This window comes from Nelusetta ayraudi, unplaced genomic scaffold (assembly GCF_046127955.1).
Source record: "Nelusetta ayraudi isolate G7.1 ecotype Tasmania unplaced genomic scaffold, CSIRO-AGI_Nayr_v1 ptg000017l, whole genome shotgun sequence".
In the NCBI taxonomy this organism is placed as follows: domain Eukaryota; kingdom Metazoa; phylum Chordata; class Actinopteri; order Tetraodontiformes; family Monacanthidae; genus Nelusetta; species Nelusetta ayraudi.
Genome location: NW_027466067.1, coordinates 8,443,371 through 8,465,793, shown reverse-complemented (window position 1 = coordinate 8,465,793; position 22,423 = coordinate 8,443,371). Strand labels below are relative to the sequence as shown.

The 22,423-nt window shown below is 43.8% G+C and overlaps 1 protein-coding gene across 1 annotated transcript in view; it reads right to left on the bottom strand.

The window, feature by feature from the left end:
• Positions 1 to 21,889, bottom strand: part of LOC142887516 (A-type voltage-gated potassium channel KCND3-like) — a 77,397-nt gene extending 55,508 nt beyond the window's left edge. The window contains exon 1 of the mRNA XM_076025224.1: positions 20,677 to 21,889. Coding sequence (XP_075881339.1) covers positions 20,677 to 21,779 — 1,103 coding nt within the window. The 5' untranslated portion in view covers positions 21,780 to 21,889. The remainder of the gene's footprint in view (positions 1 to 20,676) is intronic.
• Between the last annotated feature and the right edge of the window lie 534 nt (positions 21,890 to 22,423).

Sequence of the window (22,423 nt, the reverse complement as noted above, 5' to 3'; positions counted from 1 at the left end):
CAATAAAATTGATGAACTTTCCTTTTTACAAGCCAGTTACTATGTCTTGCTGTACAGGTTTTTTTTTTTCCTAATTAAGAACAACAAAACCATCAAGCAATCTGCCCAGCACCAACTTCCAACGCTTTATACCTTGAACAGACATACTAATTTTGCTGAAGATATAAAGTTACTTAGCTGCATAGTTGGACTGGAAATTGGGATGGACCTGCACAAATAACTGGGCACATAGATTTGCGGGAATGAATCGGTTCCTAAGGTTCAGACTCTTCTCATGAACGTCTTTCATATTGGGCTGCTGAGCTGAATCTATGGTTCCAAAGCTTTGTTTGGCACTGGACATGTACTCAACGTGATGTCGGTGCCCAGGTGGTGCTTACTCAAATCACTCTAAGGACTCGTAATCCAATCAATTTAGCGATCCAGGCGTCTCAATACTACAGACACACCACCCCAGGAAACAAGCCTATTATGGTGACTGCAGGTTTTCATAAAACATATCTGGTTCATCATTATTTTAAGGCCGTGAAGCAGAAGTGGAATCGTACAAACAGAATATTACATTGATTCCACTGCTAGGGGAAAATCTGTATGTTTTGAAAACCTCAATCTTTTATGAAAGAAACAATCGGAATGGGTTTTTGTGTGCTGAGACACAGACTGTATATGCTGCTAAACATCCCCCAGACAGCAAATAAAACAGATTCTTTATAGCATGATTACAGGAAGATAGTTTACAGCCAGATATGATATGACAACATCGGCTCAAGAGACTTTGATGTGGCAGTAATAAGGGACGGCCTCATGATGATCAAAATCGTGTTGGTGCTGAAATTTTATTGTCCTCTGAGGGAACATTAGGGGGCATTTGCATACTTCTGAGCTGGGATCATAGACAAAGACAACTGTTAGCACGAGCGCCACGCCAGGGGCCACATTTGACGGCCGAGCTCTTTTGAAAACTGCTGCATTCTGTGACATCTAAAGATCGACAGCAGTAGGGTTAGGCATCGAGCATGGAGCATCGACTGGAACCGGTTCTAAGGTTCCGGTGCTCCCGGAATCGTTCAAATGTTTAAGTTTCGATTCCTGGGGGAGGTGCAAACGCAGAGCAGCGTGCGAAGTAGGTAGCGATGGAAAGTGTGCGGCGGCGCTCCAAGGTTTGTCTTCACTTTACAAAAGAAAATGATAAAGCAGCTAAATGCACGACCTGCAAAACGGTTATTTCGTGCATAGGAGGGTGCACGACTAACATGATAAACACCTCCGCAGTCACGGCGTCGACTTAACAGAGCGCCGGCCTCCCTCGGTTGCCTCTTCCTCCGGCTCAGACCCTCAGCCGACCACCTTACTCTCGGCTAAGTAAAGCGATGAACTCTCTGGCAGCTAACATGTTAAACTTTGCCTAAAAAGTTAGGCAACTGAAATGCAAATACCTAGCCCGTGTATTCTTTTTTTATAGACCACCGACCTGCTACCGTTAGCCAGGCATCTGAGCAGACTCCGTTCACTATTGCGACAAAGTGAAAGATGTCGGTGCAACAAATTGATGAGTGCCACAGAAAAGTCACCGCATTTTTTGGTCGAAAAGACTGCATCCCTTTTCTGACGTGGAATCAAAAACGTTTAGGTTAGTTAAACAAAAACGATAGAGCTAGCCTAGGTCCATGCGTAGCTTCAATCAATCCATAATCTGGATTTGGTTGTAAATGTTTTTGTTGGCCCATTAGTAGAAGTTCTACAACATGTACCTGCAGCAGTACCAGACACTCAAAATGTTGAAAATAAAGCTCTCTTGTAAAAACTGTACCTTTGTGAGAAGAAGCTGTATAAGATTTAAATTAAAGTTCATAGACTTGATCAATATAATGTGAGAAATTCAAAGTAAAGTTCATAAAAGTTGATAAATTTAAAATTAATCGAGAAAGAACTTTTTGACCCTGCCTCTTAAAAAGAATCGAATCGAGAATCGCTCAGAATCGGAATCGAAACAAGGAATCGAAACTGGAATCGGAATCGTTCAAATTCAAACGATGCCCAACCCTCGACAGCAGCGTCCTTGTGCAGCCAGGCCTTTTGCAGCATGTACACAACTTTGTATGAAACAACCTTGGCAGGAAACAACACATTTGCCCACCTCATTCCCCTGGTCCTTAGAGACTGACTGACGAATGAAAGCAGAGGCTTGCAGACATTATAAGCAAACCAACAAAATCCACCTGCAGCCTGCAGGGATCATTTATCTCAATATCTGTATATAGTCTTTCCATTTTTACTCTATTGCCAGTTTCACTGCGGCTTAAATTGAATGAAATCTCTGTCAAAAGCCAGCACACCCCTGCCTTATCGAGCCATTAATAAAAGAAATAACCTGTGCGGCGACGAAGCAAGCTAAGTTTGTGTATGAAATGGCTCCATGGGTGGCAATAGAGAGCTGTCAGTCCATTGTTTTTGGTCCATCCGTCTCGCTTAAAGTGTCGCTGCAGTATCAAATACGGCCGGACTGCCCTCTGCTCTCATTTAGCGTTTAAGAATGCTAGGAGTGGTATTTCAGCTCACAGTTTTCGCGCGGGTTGAAACTCTTCAGAAGAAGGGCAGACTGCTCCGTGAGGACCTCCAGATCCTTTATTTAGAGTCTGAGGCTGCCGCCGACACACGCTAACACAAAGTGCTTTGTTTCCCCAGCAGCTGGAGAAAACACTCGGGAGATGACGGTGTTGTGCAAATGCCGCTTAATTGCGTTCTGCCATTACATCATTAACTAAATATAGAGGTGAGGCTCTGATGACCCCTTAAAGGGATGTCAGGATTTCAACCAAGAGGGAGCAGAACCGCTGCTAGGAAGATGGGAATAAACGTTGGATTAGGGATGGGAGCGACACAAGAATTTAGATTTGCCTTGACTTTTTTTTTTTTGGTCATAAAATGGATTTAAATCTCAAACCACATGACCGCGAGATCAAACTTTCTGAACCGAACCGGTGAGCAGCCGGAAGACAACTGCAGGGAAAATTACAACTCTGCAAGACGTAGTTCCATTTATCATCCTTGAGTAATTTAAACAGAGGAGGCTAAGATGCAAACAGCAGTGACGAGCTGAACAAATCACGAGAGGATCAATATCGGCAATTACCTTTAGGTGGGACGAGCAAGCTTGGTGAAAAACAAATCTATTATATTGTGCGCATGTTAATCAGACGGTATAGGGCTCAAATGCTCGATGTGTTTTCTCCTACATGAAGAGAGTTATTACCATAAAGCCCTCCAGCGTTTGCGTCTGCTTCTCACTTACTGCTCCTTTACTTACTCCGGTTAAATAGCCATAGTTACAGACTAACTCCTTTAGTATATTGCAATCACGCAGTTGACCACTGACACATCTGCTGGAACTGATCTCCATTGGCTTGGACTACAAATGTGGTCTGAAGTTTCTTTTGAAGATTTTTTCCGACTTTTCACCAATGACCTTCATTTTGAGTAAATATTTCAAATGTATTCAGGAGGATGAACAAAACATCTCTTTTTCCTCTCATGCTTTCAGGTCAGACCTCACGTCTCCTCAAGTCTCTCACTCTTGAACTCGATCCTCATCTCTGCTTTTCTCCTCCTCCTCCTCACACCCCTCTCCTCATCCAGCTCCTCTTCACTTCTTGTTTCTCTCCTACCCAGTCAATTTTACTTTGGCATTACATACAATGGAAATCTGTCCTTTTTCTCTGTAACTTGCTGTTGCTTGATGTTTTTTTTCTTAAAAGTTAAACTGAAGATTTTCCAGTGATGTTGAACCGTTTACCAATTGAACCCAGAAATGACTCTTAACCTGTTAACACTACTAATTATTGTTGGAATATGGGGGATATATATATATATATATATATATATATATATATATTCGGACCTAATAACTAGTAAGCAGAAAAGCCACAGGTGTACTGGAACATTCAAGTCTGTACAACTTGCAGAAACAACTTCATATTGTGAGAATAAACAACACGTAATTTAAGGCTGCTTTTAAAATAACAAATAACAAAAAAAAAAACTATGACGCCAAGGCAAATAAAGCTAACATCATGCAACACAGACTAAGACTTTGGTTCCACGAACTGCAAATTAATAATATAATAGTGTCAATAGCTGCAGTGACATTTTCATACAAATGGCAACTTGTGTAACTCTTTGCAACCAGAACTTGTCTGAACGAAAGCCAGTGTGAACAAGCAGGCTCGCCAGAGCCACAATGTGCCCGAGGATACAGCAGATGTTCCCTCAGTCAGCTTAATATGTGCCGACGAAAGCAACACTTGGCAACGTGACGAGCTTCCACCAAGAAGAGTGCGTGAGCTCGCTGGTGGAGGTCTCAGGAAGCTGCAGCGTTGCGACTGATGATATCGAGTTTTACACGGGATCGAATTTGATTTGCCGCAGCCGCGGATTACTGCGTTACCTTTACAGATAAGACAACCTCTTACCCCACTTCCTGCCCCTGTCTGTCTCTCATCCATCTCTCAGCACTCCCTGGAGTTGAGACAAAAACATAGTGCCGGTGCTCTTTTGATTTCTGCTGCCTTGTCGAATTTTGCTCCACGTTAACCAAACCATATCGTAATCCAGTCCTAACCTGTGTAGGCACGGTTGAATGAATGAGATCCACGTGGTCTTTTTCCAAAAGCTTTTGCTTTTGAGAGGAAGACGAACTGTCCTTCCTCTGAAAGGACTGAACACTTCAGCGTTGTAAGCACTCAGCTTGGCTTGACTGGACATCAAGAGACAGAGTGGTGATTTTTACTCTTGGGCCATTAGTTATGACCTGCTGAAAAAAAGAAAGGAAAACTAGTTTTTACAGACCATCATTAAATTACAACTGCACCACCCCTCCTAGGTAATATAATTTTTTATGCTGTTTAAACGGGGTACAATCCGCATATTAAATTACAAAGACAATACATACAACTTTAGGCAATTACCATGAAAAGAATGAACAAAAACCAAGTGATAAAACCTCTGCACCAAATGCTATCCCAACTCCAAAAGGAATAATAACTTGGAGCGATAACATTCTCATACATTTCACTTTTATTAAAAACTTATCTCGAGAGAGATCCAATCTTTATGAGGAGGACAATTATTAGAAAGCATTCATCAAGTTCGCTAACGTCCACCAGATGACAACTCAACTCCTCGTTTTTGTTTTCTAACCTATAATGAAAAAAACTGAACAAAACAATACACTGGTTTAACCAGCAGCAGGCATGTTGGCGAGGATAGCAAGCTTGGAAGAGGTTTCTCCTCTAGTCGCGTGAGGACGCCCAGAGGTCAGCGCATCCTCGAGGTGTCAACATAATTGTCATCCGGAGCCGACGATTCGACTGGAGACGGTTGTGACAGATTCCTTGGTCAAGAATGGAGCTTGTTTGCAGGAGGACGAGGACTCTGAACGGAGCCTTTGTGCCGGCTGAAAGCGATAACCGTGATGGTGAATGAAATATTACTGACTGTTTTATCTGACACTGAATTTTTTTTCTTCTTAATGTGATGTATTTTTTTGTGCTTTTTTTCTTCCTCATGTTTTAACTTTAACACACTCAGATTTCCACGTTTAGTAGGATCAAATTAAATGAGATTTATACGAAATCCATCACTTGGCAGCACTGGCTCTTTTTGCCGCAGCACCTTAACAGGTGGAGGCTAAGCTTACCTAGAAAACACTCTTTGGAACTGGAGATGAGAAAACATCTTGATTTATCAAGCACAGTGAAGGCAGGGAAGCCGGCATTGTTCTTGTAATGCCAGACTAAGACCAGGAGAGGCCTTTACACACCCAATATGTCAAGAATATGGCATGAAAATGCCATATGTGCACCTATGAAGTGGGCAAATCTAAAATCTTGACACTGGTGCAAATTCACAAATATACTTTGACCTAATTGAAAACTCTAGGTACAGCTTCCTACAAAGAGGGGATAAAGAAGTCGGGATTCACTTTCGCACTGAAGAGTGGAAACTATCTCAGGGTCGTTCTATGTATTTTAGGGGCTGGGGCAGTTCGAGGCTGGTTCATAAATGCTATTGCCTAAATCGAGAAGATAGAGCGGCAACTAGCTAACCACCAAAAGGTGAACAAAAATCTTGTCCTGAAAATCATCAGTGGTGTGTTAGCTCCTTGACACGCACGACGATCAGAGAAGCTTGTAAGATTTGCATTCTGCACTAAAATATTCGTGATCAAAATGGCAGCTCGGCAAATATTTTTGCACAAAAAAAAAAAGGATCCGATGTGTGAAAGCCTTCACGCTGTAGTTAATATAAGCTAACGTATAATCAGAAAATTCAGTTTGTTAGCATCCTAAAAAAAAAAAATAAAAAAAGGACATAATGTAACCTAACTCTAAATATGAATGTATTGTACGTTACCACAAATAAAAAATAAAAAGTAAATTGCTTTTGGTGTCCAATCAGAAGATTATAACGTATCCCAAGTCTTGCTACATGAATGTTTGAGTGAAGCACAAACGCATCATGAATTTCAATTCCGGGGGAAATAACATTCCAACCAAATAGTTAGAGGGATTCCTTTTTTCTTTCTTTTTAACATCTGATGAACGCTACCTGCACACACACACACACACACACACACACACACACACACACACACACACACACACACACAGGTACTACCCAGAAAATTAGAATATCCTGAAAAGGTTGTAGTATTTCTGCAATTCAACTTAAAAGTTGAATTTGACATATTATATATACGAATAATATGCAAATCAATATATATCAAGTTTTTATTTCTTTGGATTTTGCTGATCAGGTCTTGCAGCTTAAAAGAAAACCCTCAAATTTTATAATATTTTACTGAATTTGTGGGTTTGTGGTTTTAATAAGCTGAACATCTTAATCAGCAAAGTTACAACAAGGAACTGCTTGAGATGTCAATTTGCGTGTAATGGCTCAATAAAATGTGTTGGTTTCATCTTTTATGTTAAATTGCCAAAATAAAACAACTTTTACTTGATAGTCTGATTTTTCGGGTAGTACCTGTATATACACGTGAGATGAGACCTTGAGCTGCAGAGGCCAGGTATACATATAATGTGATGAAGTCTGCACTCAACAACACTCATTCATTCATTTTCTATACCTCGCTTCTTCCTGAGATCAGGGTCACGGGGTTCTGCTGGAGCCTATCGCAGCTGTCATAGGGCGAAGGCAAGTCGCCAGTTCATCGCAAGGCCACATAGAGACAAACAACCATTCACACTCACATGCACACCTACGGACAATTGCAGTGTTCAATTGATGTCACATGCATGATTTTGGAGTGTGGGAGGAAGCCGGAGAACCCGGAGAGAACCCACGCAGACACAGGGAGAACATGCAAACTCCACACAGAAAGGTCCCAGGAGACCCCGGTATCGAACCCGCGACCTCCTCGCTGTGACGCGGCAGCGCTAACCACTGCGCCACCCTGTCGCACTCAACAACATGCATCACCTAAAGGTAGATGACATGAGCACACACACGTGGAACCACGTCTGTTGCACGGCGACAGTCTGCGGTCGCCCAGACCCAAAGTGGACTTTGAAAACTTTCCCCGTCTCCCTTTGTGATTTATGCCCCTCGTTTCATTTTCGCAGAGCGGTCAATTAACCTTGGCCGTCCTCTCCGGGACGTGTAACTCTCTTTGAGTTTGGATCCTCCTTCACAGCACGCCCGAAGGTTATGCATTTTCCTTACCTTTCTGCGGGACAGCTGTTGAGTGAGATAAGGCCCTAATATCTAAAAATATCCCCGCACTTCTGTCGGCTGTACACGGCGCGGCCTGTCATTCAGCCTTCGCCTTTGTAACCCCCCCCCCTGCGCACAAATGTGTTGAGATAGCATGTTGCAAAATGCGCAAGATAACATCGCAATCCCCTCTCCTCTTCTCCCTGGCTGCTTCCTTTTTTGAATAGGCTTGTGCTCACTTGGGCACATGCAACTCCTCTCCCCGACTATAATTTCCTTCAAGCGTCTCATTGCTTTGATGTGTTTGATACCATGCTTTAGGAAATTTGAGAGAACATGTTCAACCTGTTTTTATTTATTCATTTAATCTTTATATATTACCAGGAAGATCCCATTGAGATTGCGAACCTCTTTTTCAAGGGAGACCAGAGGGAGGGAGGAAGAACTGGGCATTTTGCTAACACTCAGTTTATTATTTATGTACACATGTACATACACCATCTACAGAGAAGACTAATACAACTCAATGAATGTACTGTGAAACATGAGCAGGCCGCCAGTTTCCTGTCCACTGCCTTCATACATATGAGATATGTTTGCAGCTAGGTTGGTTCAAATACGGTGAGGAGGTACAGTCTGTCCTCACTGTCTTGCCATTGCAAGTCCTGTGTGAAAAGCAATCATTATACCTTTACTGGCAAGAGCCAACTCCTGCACAATTAGGGCTGGAAAGACCTAAAAAGATGAAATAGAAAAGATGAAAGGGAAAAACTTGGAATTCGGTGACAGAATCTGTCCAGCCTTTTCAAGCTGCTTACTCTGATCGTGGATAAAGGAATTTTCGGTGGCGCCAAAATTATGGATGAGTGTGAACATGAAATAATTTACTGAATGATTTCAAATAAGTAAGCAAGTTCAGTGGACCAAGTTACAAAAGAAAAAAAAGGTACACCGCTCAAAAGAGTCTTGTCAAGCTGTCAAAAAGAATGGGTGATTTAAAAAAAAAAAAATCACATTCTGATATTGCACGTCCTAGTTTTCACCTCAAATACTTTCACAACTATTTTCTTTTAAAGAAAAATCCTTTTAAAAAGCAGAACCTCCTGAGCGCTGCTGACTGCCTTCTCAGTGATATGATATATTGGTGTAAAGTGTTTCAGCCTTCAAACATCCGTCAGCTACTGTGCGTAGCTTTGAAAAATGCGACTAGCTTGGACTGACAAGTACACAAGAAAAACTGACTCTCCACTATACTGATTAGTTATTATCCAACTAAATAGCCATTTAGATATTTGATTACCGACTGGTAACCAAATCAGATCAAAGGAAAGGGTCATTTTGGAGTTGAAAAAAATTCTGCCCAAAATATCTCTCTGATTATTTATTTACTCATATAAAGTGATGCAACGTTGTTCTTCTCAATTATTTTTACAGTTCATGACTTGCCCATCAGAAGAATCGTGCTCCTACTGTTGAAATAGCACAAACAAACATGGTGTGGTATTGGACTATATCACTCTGGTTGCCTGCCCAGCGCCCTCTCATGTTAACACACTACGCTTAACTTATACCAGACCAACTGGGTGCAGTGAATCGATCCCCATCACTTTTAGTAGAAAAGAAAAAATGCCACTTTAAAGGTGAGAACTCTTTGAGATGTGTACAAAAGGGCCATATCACTCTTTTAAGATAAAATGCAAAGTCATGCCCGAGAGTATTGGGATTGTTTTTTGTGCTACTGATTGAAATGTGGTTTAATTTTATACTGACCTAAATGAGCAAAGTGATGCACTGATGGTGATACTGTACATGCGGAGTTGAATAGAGGCAGAGGAACCAAACTTCTGCCGTGTTAACAAACCAGCAGAAGGGAATCCGAGTTAAGTGGGAGGAAAGAGCAAAGCTCGTTAAGCTTCCCAGACACCACTATCCTTTGCAAGTTTAATTCTTTTTAAATGAGTTTAGGTGTTAAATGAACCCGTGTTGGAGCTAAATTAAATTCCACAGCTATCATTAGAAAGGTTTCTATTAAAGAGCCTTATGCTGGGAAATTGCCTCCAAGAGCATCCTGGCCCGATTAGAGAAGGAATTTTTCTAATTTCCTCCTCACCGCACTCGTTTTGACCCCAGAGGTTCAGCAAAACTGCAAAATAGACCATTAATTGTATCTGGAAGCAGGCCTCCCATTAAAACAATACAACAATAAGTCACCTCTGACAATTCACGGAGTGGAACATTCGCGCAATAACACACTATGCAGCTCAATGTCCCAGTTATGTTGCAGCGCAGCGCAGGGATCCTCAATTATTAACAAAAACAATGGATGTCATTCAAAAATTAATCTGCCAGCCTCAGTCTTTCTGATACCAATTACCCATTATCTGAAACTGCAGTAAACACCATTGATCCTGGACGTGAGAAACTGCTTCGCACAAGGCAAATTGGAAGTCCACAAATCATCAACCAGTCTGATGAAGAAAGATGGACAAAAGGCACAAGATGATGAAACTAAAACACTCAACCAGACTATTGATTAACTCCCCTCACAAGAGGCTTTGTTCCATCTAGTGTTAATTAATCCCTTTCCATAGAGCCGGGGCGCCACGAATGCAGTTAAAAATACCTTTCATCAAATCGAGCCTGATATTATAGCTACTTTCACTGTCAGAAAACCCACAGCTTCAGACAGGGCTGGTCATGGGAGTTAATAGTGCAAGTAAGACAATTAACCTCATAAATCACCGAAAAACATTCATCAAACAAACTGGAGGCAGGACAAAGCGCAGGCAAACACGGCTTGCCATCTTGTGTGAGAGGCCAGTTGTGCGACGATGAAGCATGACAGAATCATAGATGGGAAGGACAAAAAAAAAAAAAAAAAGTTTCAACAAGCATCTCAGCCTCTGAAAACATAAACTCTCCCGTGAATAGAGAAAAGTCCTTCACAGTATTGTCTATTTTTTTTTTCATATAAATCTCCGTTTTAGGGAAGTTAAAAGGAGCAGATTTTTGTGACATGCCTCCACACACGGTTCAAGTTTTTATCAGGCACAACACATTACCGCAGATACAACATGCACAAGGGAAAGGCACTGAGATTCTTGGGCATCTCTCCCTAGTCAAATAGACATAGTGGGAAAGTTTTAGAGTGTCTGTATAGCATAAAAACTCTACAAAATAGGAGCAGCCCTGCAATAAAACTGACTAAAAATGGATGAATGAATGGCTGGATAGATGAACACGTGTACGTGTATTGCACGTATGCATGTCCATAGAGGGGGGTTAAGGACTGAGTCATACTGTGAGAGTCACTTTAATCAGGACAGAATATGTGATTCCAGTCCCAAAGTCTTTACCCAGCAGTCTGGGTGTTGCAACCATTAAACACCAAAAACACACCTGTTTCACACCTACAGGCAGGTTAGAGTTGAAGTTACTGCCCGAGGGAGCTGGGGAACTTGAGAGGAACCCACAGTGGTAAACTCAGTGGCTCATTGTCTTCAACACAACGTCAGACATCCCTTAGAAACCAAGCTGGGCAACTTTCATCCGCCAGTATTTCCTCATCATTTGAGATTGTTAGAGCTCAACCTTTTAAGAATCACCACATTGCTTCATGTAATTATCATTACATTAGGCGAACTGAAAGGACTTGAGCAGTTGAAGGATTAACACTTTGTGGCTACTTGTCGCTGCAGACAATGAAAGTAGCAATTAGACTTAATGGATTCTTGAAGGGGGGAAAAAATCATCTTAAAATTCACACACACACACACAAAAAAATGTTTGCATAATTTCCATAGGGGAAATTGTACTGAATGTGAATAGTTTGGATCGTTCACTAAACATCCATCTCACATGGGCCCCACTGAGTCGTTATCAAATTTGCCTGAACAAGCTCATCTTCTGAACTTCCTGTTTAATGAGATGATGACTAAATGGCTACAAGTATGCAGACAAGTCCCCTTACTTGTGAGAGTCTTGATTGGCTAAATGTGAAGTTCTGGTCCAGCTACGCTTTCAGACGACGGCTTGTCGTGGTAAACGACTGCACATTTCTGTGAGAGCTATGCAGCTTTCCCAGTAATTGCTGTGTAGATTGAATGGCACGTTGCTACGAGGTTGATCGACGCTTGGTGAATGACACACTTGTCGTCAATGACAGAATTCTGAGAAATATGGCCTTCAGGTTCTCCACTCCTGTGGCCCCTTCCCTTCATTTGTAGAGCGGCATAGCACAAACCGATCTCAGGACATTTTCCATGTTGAGGAGATCTCAAGCTCATTACAGGCACTTACAGCCAATTGTTGCAACAGTGGCAAAGGAATAAAATAAATAATCGGGGAACCTCGGTTCGGCGGATGAACTCAGAGAGGTCATCCGCCAGAAGTGGAGAAAAGGAGGCGAAGCAGAAAAGGAGCCAGAAGTGGGGCTAGAGTACGTATAATAGACGCCAAGATCGCAGAGATATAATGGTCAGCCAGAATGAAAGGAGAGGTGCAGAGAAAGGTTGCGAGAACAGCAATGCTGGATGGTTCAGAGACGGTGAGCGGTGGGGAGACAACAGGAGGAGGCGCTGGAGGAGGAGGAGGAGGAGGAGCAGGATGGACAGGATCAGGGATGGGAACATCAGAGGGACGGAGCAGGTTAGATGTTTTGTAGGGCCGACAAAATGTAGACAGCACTCACGGATGCGTGTCAGTTCAGGCGCAGGTGGAGAAGACAAGGCGGCAAAAATCATCCAAAAGATGTTCTGGAGATTTATTTGGACAGTAAATACATGCTGAGGTTGGAACTGGCAGACAGGAGGACTGGAGGAAGGAAGGACAAGGACGCAGTTGGGGTGAGAGAAGAGGATGCAGTGGACAGGGTTAGATGGAGGCAGATGATGCGGACGTGCGATTGAAGAACCAGACAACTGAGGAACCAACCGTCCTGAGTGTGAATGCAATTCAATGAGGGAAGACCAGGCGACTTCTGCTGGAGTTTTCTCAGCCACCTCTGTCTCGTTTGCGCTGCCCAACCACCGCACGGTGTGACCTCCCTTCCCGCTCCCGGCCCAGTCCGCGTCACCCAATGGAGACGCTGAGCCGAGAGCGCGGTGGTGGTGGTGGTGGTGGGGAGGGAGGACCGAGCTAAACGTCTCTCTGAAGAAAGTAGCAAGATTATATATAGCCACATGATTAAGGCAGAGATGGGAACATGACCTACATGCATAACAACATTTTTCTCTCACTTTGAGCCACAGAATGTGCCTCCGTCCAGGACCGGGACTGGGCAACTGGGAGAGTGGCTCTAATTATAACGCGAGAGTCGGATTCCAATACAGCCTCGTTAATATTTTCTCTCATTATCTGTGCTTTTGGAAGGCGCTTGGGACCAGGGGGGGAATCGCCGGCGTGTCGCCGACCGGCGGCTTTCCGAGTGCACCTGTCGAGCAGGTGAAAAAAAATAGAGCAAACCCCCCCAAATATAGAAAAAAGATTCAGCAGCTCCCCATTCATTGTTCCTCTAGCCTGGATTGAGTTATGGTTGATAACTCTCTTTCACGTTCAGGGCTGCGCTCTCAAAATAGCCGTCCCCCCCCCCCGAGAGGCTCACGGGGGACGATGGTGGGGAACAGGCAGCCGAAGAGCAGAGGAGAGGGAGGTCTTCCTCCGTCCTCATCAGCCTCTCCGATCCCGTCCCCACTCGGGAACGGGGAGCCAACTCTGCTTGGGATCTGGCGTATAGATCCCTTCCATGGGCCACCTGGGTTCGGTTTAACGCTCATGTTCCCGGACAGTGAAAGCAGCCGATTATGCAGCAGGTCAGTTTCTCCCCTCGTCTCACCCGCTACACACAGAGCTGTCTGGGCTCGCACACACAGACCAGGAAGGAGATGCACAGAGGCGGGTCTCAGTGCTGAGACCAGATCAAAGCGAGGACCAGTGCGTGTGTGTGTGTGTGCATGTATAAATTCATCGGATCGCGATCTTGACAAGCTTGACAGTCGGCTGTAAACATCTCCAACTCTCATGTCGCCGTCTCGGCTCCTCTGTTTGGAATCTTCATTCCTTATTGATGTTGCTGATGAAAATCTTTTTCTCTGCCTCCCACTGTTAACGCCGACCGACTGGGTTCACCGTCATGTGTGTCGACTGAAGAGGCAGCTCTAGTGCCTTGAAATCCAAGCAAAGAGGGTTTAATGAAAATCATGATGTGGATTTTCTTTATTGGGCAGTCATTTGCCAACAGCACACGTTTCTTCAACTAATATATATTTTTTTTTTAATTGTAGAAATGGAAATTGGTCGCAACTCACCATAAAATGCAAAGGCATCCATTTTTGAATCCCAAAAGAACCATTTCCTTTATATTAAAAAAGCTCACACATCAAGAGGGTCTAAAATGGCTTCAGGTGGGACGACGCGTCATCATTCAAAGCACGGCAACGGTTTAGCTTTAGGCCAATTCCCCGTCTCCAGCTCACTGCACTGCTGCAAACGGGCTCCCCAAATTGTTCCCAGACAACAGATCCAAATGACAAGCGTCTGACAGCACGAGCAATTCGTTTCTGTGCACGCACTTGAAGTTCTCACTTGGTTTCATTAGTCTGCATACGAAGGAGTCTGTCGGCCGTGATATTGGGGCAAATGAGATCTGCAGCGCTGAACGACCGCAAGTGATCAAGGACGGCTCCGCAGACACCGGCAGAGAAGATCCAGTCGGATGAAAGCTCCCTGGATCCTTCCCAGCGTTTCTGACAAAAACCAGTCGGTTGGCAAACTCGTTTACGCCGCTTTCTGCAAAAGTGAGCGCTGAAACATGCAGGACACGGAGAGGTCACCTTTCCCAGGTGACTGACAACAGGGTCCAGGGTTTGTCCCCTGGCACCACATCACCTTGTTTCTGTACAAGCTGTCTTTTTTTGTCCAACAATTTTTTATGCTATTTCATTATGCTAACAAAGAACTAGTATTGGAATGAAGCTACAACTCAGTGCTTAGAATTCAAGTGTGCTAGGTCTGTTCATTTTCGTTTGTTGTGGATTTTAAATTCAACGTCATTCCTGTGGCTCTGCACGCGCACTGACAGATGGGATATCGGTGACCTCACCACCTCGGCATATGTCCTTGCAGCAGGTGAAGCCATCGGCAGACGGGAGGCAACGCAGAGTGTTGAGAAAATCTCTGCCAGTCATTCACCTCCAGTTGCACCTCTGCAATCATAAGCAGCTCATCCCTCCCTCCTTCACACTCGCAGAGCCGGGCGAGGCCTCGGCGCGCTCAACGGAGACTTTACATCCCCCCCCCCCCCTCCCACCCCCCGGTTTGCTTTTGTTTATTTTGTGTGGGCTGGAGGTTTTTTACAGAACAAAGCCTCAACGCGACACGCTTGTGATGGCTTTTTTCTCTTGCTGAGGGCTTGCAAAGGGAAAAGCCTGTGTTGCGGTTGGCGGGATGAAAAAAAGAGCGGTTGTAATGCGCGATGCTGCAACAGCTGAACAACGTGCGGATCATACACAGAATCTAGCTGGGCAGTGCGGATGATCCTGGCTCGCTTTTTAAAACCGTGTCAGTTAAATCCCAGTTGAATTGAAATTTTGTTTAAAAATTGATGCGCCAGAAAACCCAGGCTTTCATCTACTTTTGTCCCGTGAGACCCCCTGTTGTCACAGGAAATACACCCGGATGCCGTTCGGAAAAGCAAATGTTTAAGTGAATTTTTGTCCGCAAAGAGCATTTTTTTTTTACATTTCAAATCAGTGCAATACAGAAACAGGGTTTTTCTTGCATGGAGAATTTGGTGTCGGTCACCACTGCCAAATTTGTTACCGCCACCAACTCACGGCTCAATGGAGCAAAGTATATTATACGGTTCCCTGCCTGGATCAGTCTTTTTAGTTATTAGCAACTGCAGTTGCACGCTACCACCAGTAGAGGTGGCGGCGCTGTGTCGAAATAATCAAATTAATCTCATCGGACAATTGAGAAAAAGAAGAAACGAAATAAAATACATTATATTTGACCTTTTGCAACGCAACAGACTGACGAATCCACTGAATGGGAGTGTGTTGTTTCATTATCAGCCAAGCACATCCAGTTCCATTTAAAAAGTTAAATTTTTTAAAACTATGTTACTTCACATTATCCTTTCTGCAGGTATGGCGAATCGTAAGCAGTTTTTTTTTTTTTTTTTTTTACAAAAACGAACAAGAGAAGAAAGAGGAGGAAACAGCCAGGTGAAGGAGTGTCAAGACTATTAGAGGCAGTTAAAAAGCAATCATTCATGTCGTCAGATATGAAAGCAGCACAGCCAAGAAAGAACTGGCAGGGAGAAGTGAAAGGGGGGGGGGGGGGGTGCAGGACAGCGAGTTGAGTCGCATGTAATCATTCTGTCTGTCATGCGCCCAAGTTCTGCAAAAGGGAGAGTAAACAATGTTAACACGATTTTAAAGTATGTTTTTATTCTCCGCTGATCTAAAAAGCACTGAGCCTGCCCGTGATTTTGACCCGCAGCAGCTCAACAAGTTACCCTGACCCAAACACGCCGTGGATGGCATGATTTGTTATGTCTGTCAAAGAAACATCCCTGCGGCCCCATTCAGCAGCTTGCCAGTGGGTTTGCGAGGAGGCCGTGCACACTATTGCTAACGAAGGAAAGCTGCCACGTAAGATGGCACACGGTGCCAGTGGTACTGTTCTCAACGGTTGGCGCGCTTTAACAAGGAGAATGAAATAAACATACTGCCATGTTTTAATCACGTAATCATAACTCACGAAACAAACGTATAGTAAAATGTTTGCTTGAGCCAATTGAAGACAAGATACATGCACGAATGTGAGCTGCACCACTGCTACCTCATTTTAAGCCAGGAAGTAGGGAAGTCCGATATTATCAGCCTCCCGATATTATCGACCGATAAAGGTATTAAAAATTAATATTGGAAAATATCGGTAAAGTATTGGGAAAAAATATTATAAAAATATGACGTTTTTTTATTTAATTTCTTACAAATAGTAGTCATGCCAAAGAAAGAATTCCTTGAATTTCCTGGTATTACTATATAGTAAATAATACTTGTCTACTACTCGTCTCTACTACGCTTGATGATGTCAAATGGAAGCATAACAGCAAGCGACACACGCGTTTCAACAGAGTGGTTTCAGCTCGTTCGTGACGACATCATGCGGGACATGACAATACAAATTAGCCATAATGTGTTAATTCCATGACCGCATATATCGGTATCGGTTGATATCGGTATCTGAAAATAGGAGTTGGACAATATCGGGATATCGGGTATCGGAAAAAAAGTCGATATCGGACATCACGACCAGGAACCCTGAGAAATACTATGTGGTGGCCAGTTTACTGGGCAAATTTGCCCAACAACAAAAAAAAGTTTTGAAAATGCATGCTGCATTTGAGCGCTGACAAAATGTGATAGCCTTGAAACAGGCACCGCAGATTGTTCTCATCCCTGTGAATGAGTGTCCTTGGTTGTTGATTAGGATTTTTGTATCTGCAGACAGACTCTCCACGCTGCTACCCATTGTGTGTCGGACATAATGGCTCCGCACTCAAACTCATTGTGCATGGTTCACAATCTACATAATGCTTTCACCTCACCATTTCAATTCTTTTATATGTGGTGGCAGGGAAAAAAAAACCCAAAACATAGTGACATAGCGTGTGAGCACACAAACGCTCCCAGCTCGGAAGAGTGCTAAGAGGTTTTTTGGCAAACTGAAAATGGAGGGAGTTGTCGGGAGAACATTGCCAATATCTTTCACTGGGATTCTCGAGTAAAAGACAAAAACATTGTCATGCCGATTGGTACCCAAAAGTCGTTGGCTCAAGATTGTGGTGGTGGGATCATATCATGTGATATGATGGAGGGAAATAAGGAAAATTTCTGTCAGCCCAGAGAGAAAACACAGGGTCCAGACATCTAAATGAATGGAATACGGTGCAGTCGTTTGCCCATTTTCTTCCCAGTGTTTTTCACAAAAAAAATTCTGTACAGTATCGAACACTGCAACAAGAGCTTTTTAGATCAAAAGAACAAGGCTCTTTTTCCTGATGTATTATAGTAGAACTAGGACTAGCTAAGCCTATTACGCTGAAAAATGTATGACAAAAAATACAAAAACTCTTGAATGGCTAAATGAATGCCAGACGCTATTAGAGCCCACAGAGATTAAAGAAGAGGCGAAACCTGAATGGGAATTGAAAGAGCTCTCCTTCAGTCATATAAAAAAGAAAAAAAAATGGACCCAGATTCCACTTTCTTATAGTCTACTGCCAGTGCATCCAGGTAGCAACAGCTCGAGGGGGATGAGCTCCTCCTGCTGATCAGCCCCATGCCACTGCTATGTGGCAAACTGCAATGCCCTGCAGTGTTCAAGTAAACTCTGCCAAAGGCAGTCAGGGGTAAAGTTGAACATCGATACCACCACGAAAAGTCTTCAAGTCAGTGCATGCTCAAGACACAACAGGCACAACTACAGCAGTCATGCAAAGTATTTTAGCAGCAGTCGGAACAGCAATTGCTTCCAGGAAAGGGCTGGTTGCAGAGGTTGTTTCCACAACTGGGAATCCTGACCAGTGAGACCAAAACAAAAACTGATTGGTGGAGGAGCGATTTTGTCTAAACTTGTGAATGTATATCATATTACTGTTTATTATATGTACGTTATATGCAATATACTGTTTCATATTATTATGCCGATTCTGTAGAAAATGTAAACCATCAACGCAAGTACATAATACTGCAAATTAGCAGCTACCATATTTAGCAGGCTGTGTAATTGCCATAGTCGAGGACTGCCCATTATATAGAGTCATGACAGCACAGCTGCCAAAACCATTTAATGATGAGCAGGACAGCACACATGTAGATATGATGATGTCACTGGTCTTATACAGAAACAAACTTGAGTAAAATATAAATGTATCTTCAATGGTTACATGGAAAACAGAGCAAGTAAGAAAGGTTGTTTAACATTCCCACCCCCAAACTATTCCATTGAGAGCAACATTGTACCTGATGTAGCAAAGCTGTGACGTAAAGCAGAATTAACTCTGTGAACCTCCATGGTTTATCCAGAGAGCTGAATCAATCTGAGACAACCCAGCACAACAGCTCCTCTATAAATTTTGCTTTCACAAAGATAATGGGGTTCAGCTATTTTTTGACACGGACAGATAATTTCACTAAAAGCATATTACTGACGTTGCAGTTTGCAGTGATGTTGAACTGGATGCCTTCTTGGACTGAACAATGACTGAATATTGATTTCAGATTATACGTTATATTGTATTAAATATTATATATTACATTATACTGTAAAAGTGAACAAGCTTGAACTGGAAAGAGCAAAAGTCCCACCCACCATCTTGGGCGTCCATAAGCGTAGTATTTTTACATTTTAAAACAATTGATCGTTTAGCCTTAAAGCCTTCATATTCACATGTTTTGGACCGTTTGGATGACCCCATTTATGAACTTGACCAGGTGAGAACATTAGAAACTGAGGCATTATGTTTCTAATGTCCTCCGACTCAACCCTGACAAGTAATCCAACCACAACAGTAAACATAATGGAACAAAAATGAAATTCTAAGCTTTGAGAAAACACACAGAGCTTGCTGACTCAGCTTCTATCGCTGCGCCTTCTCCGAAATGATAGATGTTGAGATCTTAAGACATATATTAACAGACAAAGACTCTTTTTGAAGTGTTTTTTCTCAAATTATAAACTGCATGTAATTGCTAGGTGATTGCTAATGAGCAGTTTTTTGTGTTTTGGAAAATAGTCAGTCATAACCGATCCGAACGAGTCGAGTTGGAAAGTTGTTTAATTAATACTTATCTCATTTGAATCATTGAAGACCATCCAAAAAATCTGACTTTTTTTTTTTTTACTCCTGACTGACATCTATTGTCATTTCTTCAGGAAATGTTTGGCCCTCATCTGAATTCAATTTAATTTTGAAGGAATCTCAAACTAATGTTTTTCTGCGTTTATGCAAGGCCTCATTTTATTAAGACATTCACAAAGAACTTCTCTTCGTCTTCTGTGCCTTCATTATAGAGCACTTCAGTTTGCCAAACTCTCAAGATCACCCTGCCATTCATGGCACGAAGACTCGGCGGGATGTGTGAGACATTAGGAGCGCAGTGGAATCATAATAAAGGTGATGTTGCATGAGACACATTGCCTTTTTTTTTTTTTTTTTCAAAATGCAGCTACAAATACAAGAAAATAAAGCCGGAGTGTATTTTATTGGCACGTACACCAAAGGGAACCACTGCTGGCAAAAAACAGTCATGACATTATAATGTTATAAAGATTTGATAGGTTGTAAATTATTTTCAGCATTGGTTACAGCTGATATGATAAAGATTGGTGAGTCAAAGGTTTTTGAAGCGAAATTAAAAAGGGGGAATTTAAGCATTCCGAAAGCAAGGCGCATAGACGCAGCCAATGGTAATAGCGGCCTCGCTGCAAACACACAGAGACGTACAGCTAATCTTGCACATGTTCCGACACTTCGTGGGTATCCAGCCAACGTGTCCCCCGTTTGACGAACCATAATGAAACAAAATGCTACGAGTGTTTGCGCTGGTAGCGGAAGGCTACGGCGCCTACCCTTACTCACTCTGGCAGCTTTAAATAAGCCCTCGCAAACTGAAATATGGGGGCAGCGCCTCCCTAATGCTCTTATAAAACTCACGGCAGTTTTCATAAATTATTTAGGCCGAACAAAAACAAAACCCGCAAAAGAAATCCTCCGTTGGCTGGACGGGCGGATCCTTTGTGAATTAAAGCACAGCAGCACATCAGCGGCCAAATTCAAAGGACGTTCACAATACCCACAACCATATGTGCCGAGGCGTTTTACCTTCACCTTGCCTATAAGTGGGTGAGTGGATGTGCGTGACCGTCACTCACCCCAGTGTTGTCATGGTGACAATAGTGTACCAGAAGGACGCAGGGATGCTGGTGAACTTGCTGGAGCTGGAGCCCTTCTCGGCGTAGAACATGACGGTGGCGAAGATGATGATGGCCATGGTGAGGGAGAAGAGCAGGAAGCCCAGCTCCGAGGCGCAGCTCTTGAGCGTGTAGCCCAGGATGCGCAGGCCCTGCGAGTGGCGCGAGAACTTGAAGATGCGGAAGACGCGGAAGACCCGCAGCGTCACGAAGGCCCCGCTCACGTCCTCGTTGTTGGTCATCACCAGGCCGATGTAGTAGGGCAGGATGGCCACCACGTCGATGATGCTCATCACCGAGCGCATGAAGCGGTAGCGGCTGGGCGCGGCGAACAGCCGCAGCAGGTACTCCACCGTGAAGATCATGACGCAGGCCGTGTCCATGCAGAAGAACGCCACCGTGTAGCGCTCGCCGCACGGCGCCTCCTTCTGGCTGGCGGTGGAGCCGCAGGGCACCGTCTCCACCACGTTCGTGATGACCGAGACGGCGATGAAGAAGCCGGTGACGTAGTAGAAGACCAGCGCCATGGTGGAGGTGTGGGGATTCTCAAAGGCGCGCCACATGGTTTGCCTGAAGGTCATGTTGGGCAGCTTCTGGTCCTTGTTCTCCTCCTGGTCGTCCTGCAGCCGCTCCAGGTTCTCCCTCTTCCTGTCCTTGTACTCTTCGTAGCAGCAGTCGCCGATGATCTCGGGGATGATGCCGAAGAAGATCAGCTCCTCGTCGTAGGCGGAGATGCACTCGTGGCGGGGGTAGTGGAGCTTGCCGGTCCGGTAGAAGTTGAGGATGCTCCTGAAGGCGTCGGGGTCCCGGTCAAAGAAGTACTCCTTGCTCTCCTCGTTATAAAAGAAGTCTTTTTCGGAGCTGCCCAGCAGGGTGTCGGGGTAGCGGTCCAGCGTGGTTCTCCAAGTCTGGAAACGCCGGCCACTCACGTTGAGGATGATCAGCTCGTCCTGCTTTTTGCTGTTGTCCCTCGGTGCCAAGGGCATGGGGCAGTTGGCGACGGGCATCCACCCGATGGCCGCCGCCCGGGCAAACGGGAGCCATGCAGCTACTCCTGCAGCCATCTTTGAGTCTCCGCGGCAGTCCTGCTCACCTTCACACTCGACTTTCTGTCAAGTCAGACGGCATCCGGCGAACGAATGCCATTCAAGTGGTACGAATGCACACCTGGAAACAGCAGCAGTGGAAAATGATAAAGCACACTTTTCGTTGTGTGTTTGCACTTACACAACTAAACAGGGCAGCTGAAATGTTGAGGTCCAGGTTATACTGACGAGAGGGTCAAGCAAATGTGAGATCACAGTTCACTATCTTGCAAAAGAGTCACCGTACAGTGCATTGCCAGCGTACAATCACAGGAGCACGACAACAATCATTTTCTGTTATACTGTAGTTGATATATTAAAAAAAAAAAAAGCATAGTCAACCTGCACACTGATGACCAGCACTCTGCCGAGAGAGTGAAGAACTGGATGACTTTTAACCTGTTGAATCTGCATAAATATGCGACTGTACAAGAATACAAGTAAACAAAAAAATATGGACTTGATATTGAAATCAATCAACGAAATGCGTTGACCTGGCACTTTTATCATTCGAAGAATGAAATCATGATTATCGTCGTTGGAATAAATGTCGGGTCAACACATGTATAGCCGGGGGGGGGGGGACTAGTAGGAATCATTTCAAGTTATCCACTGCACGCAAG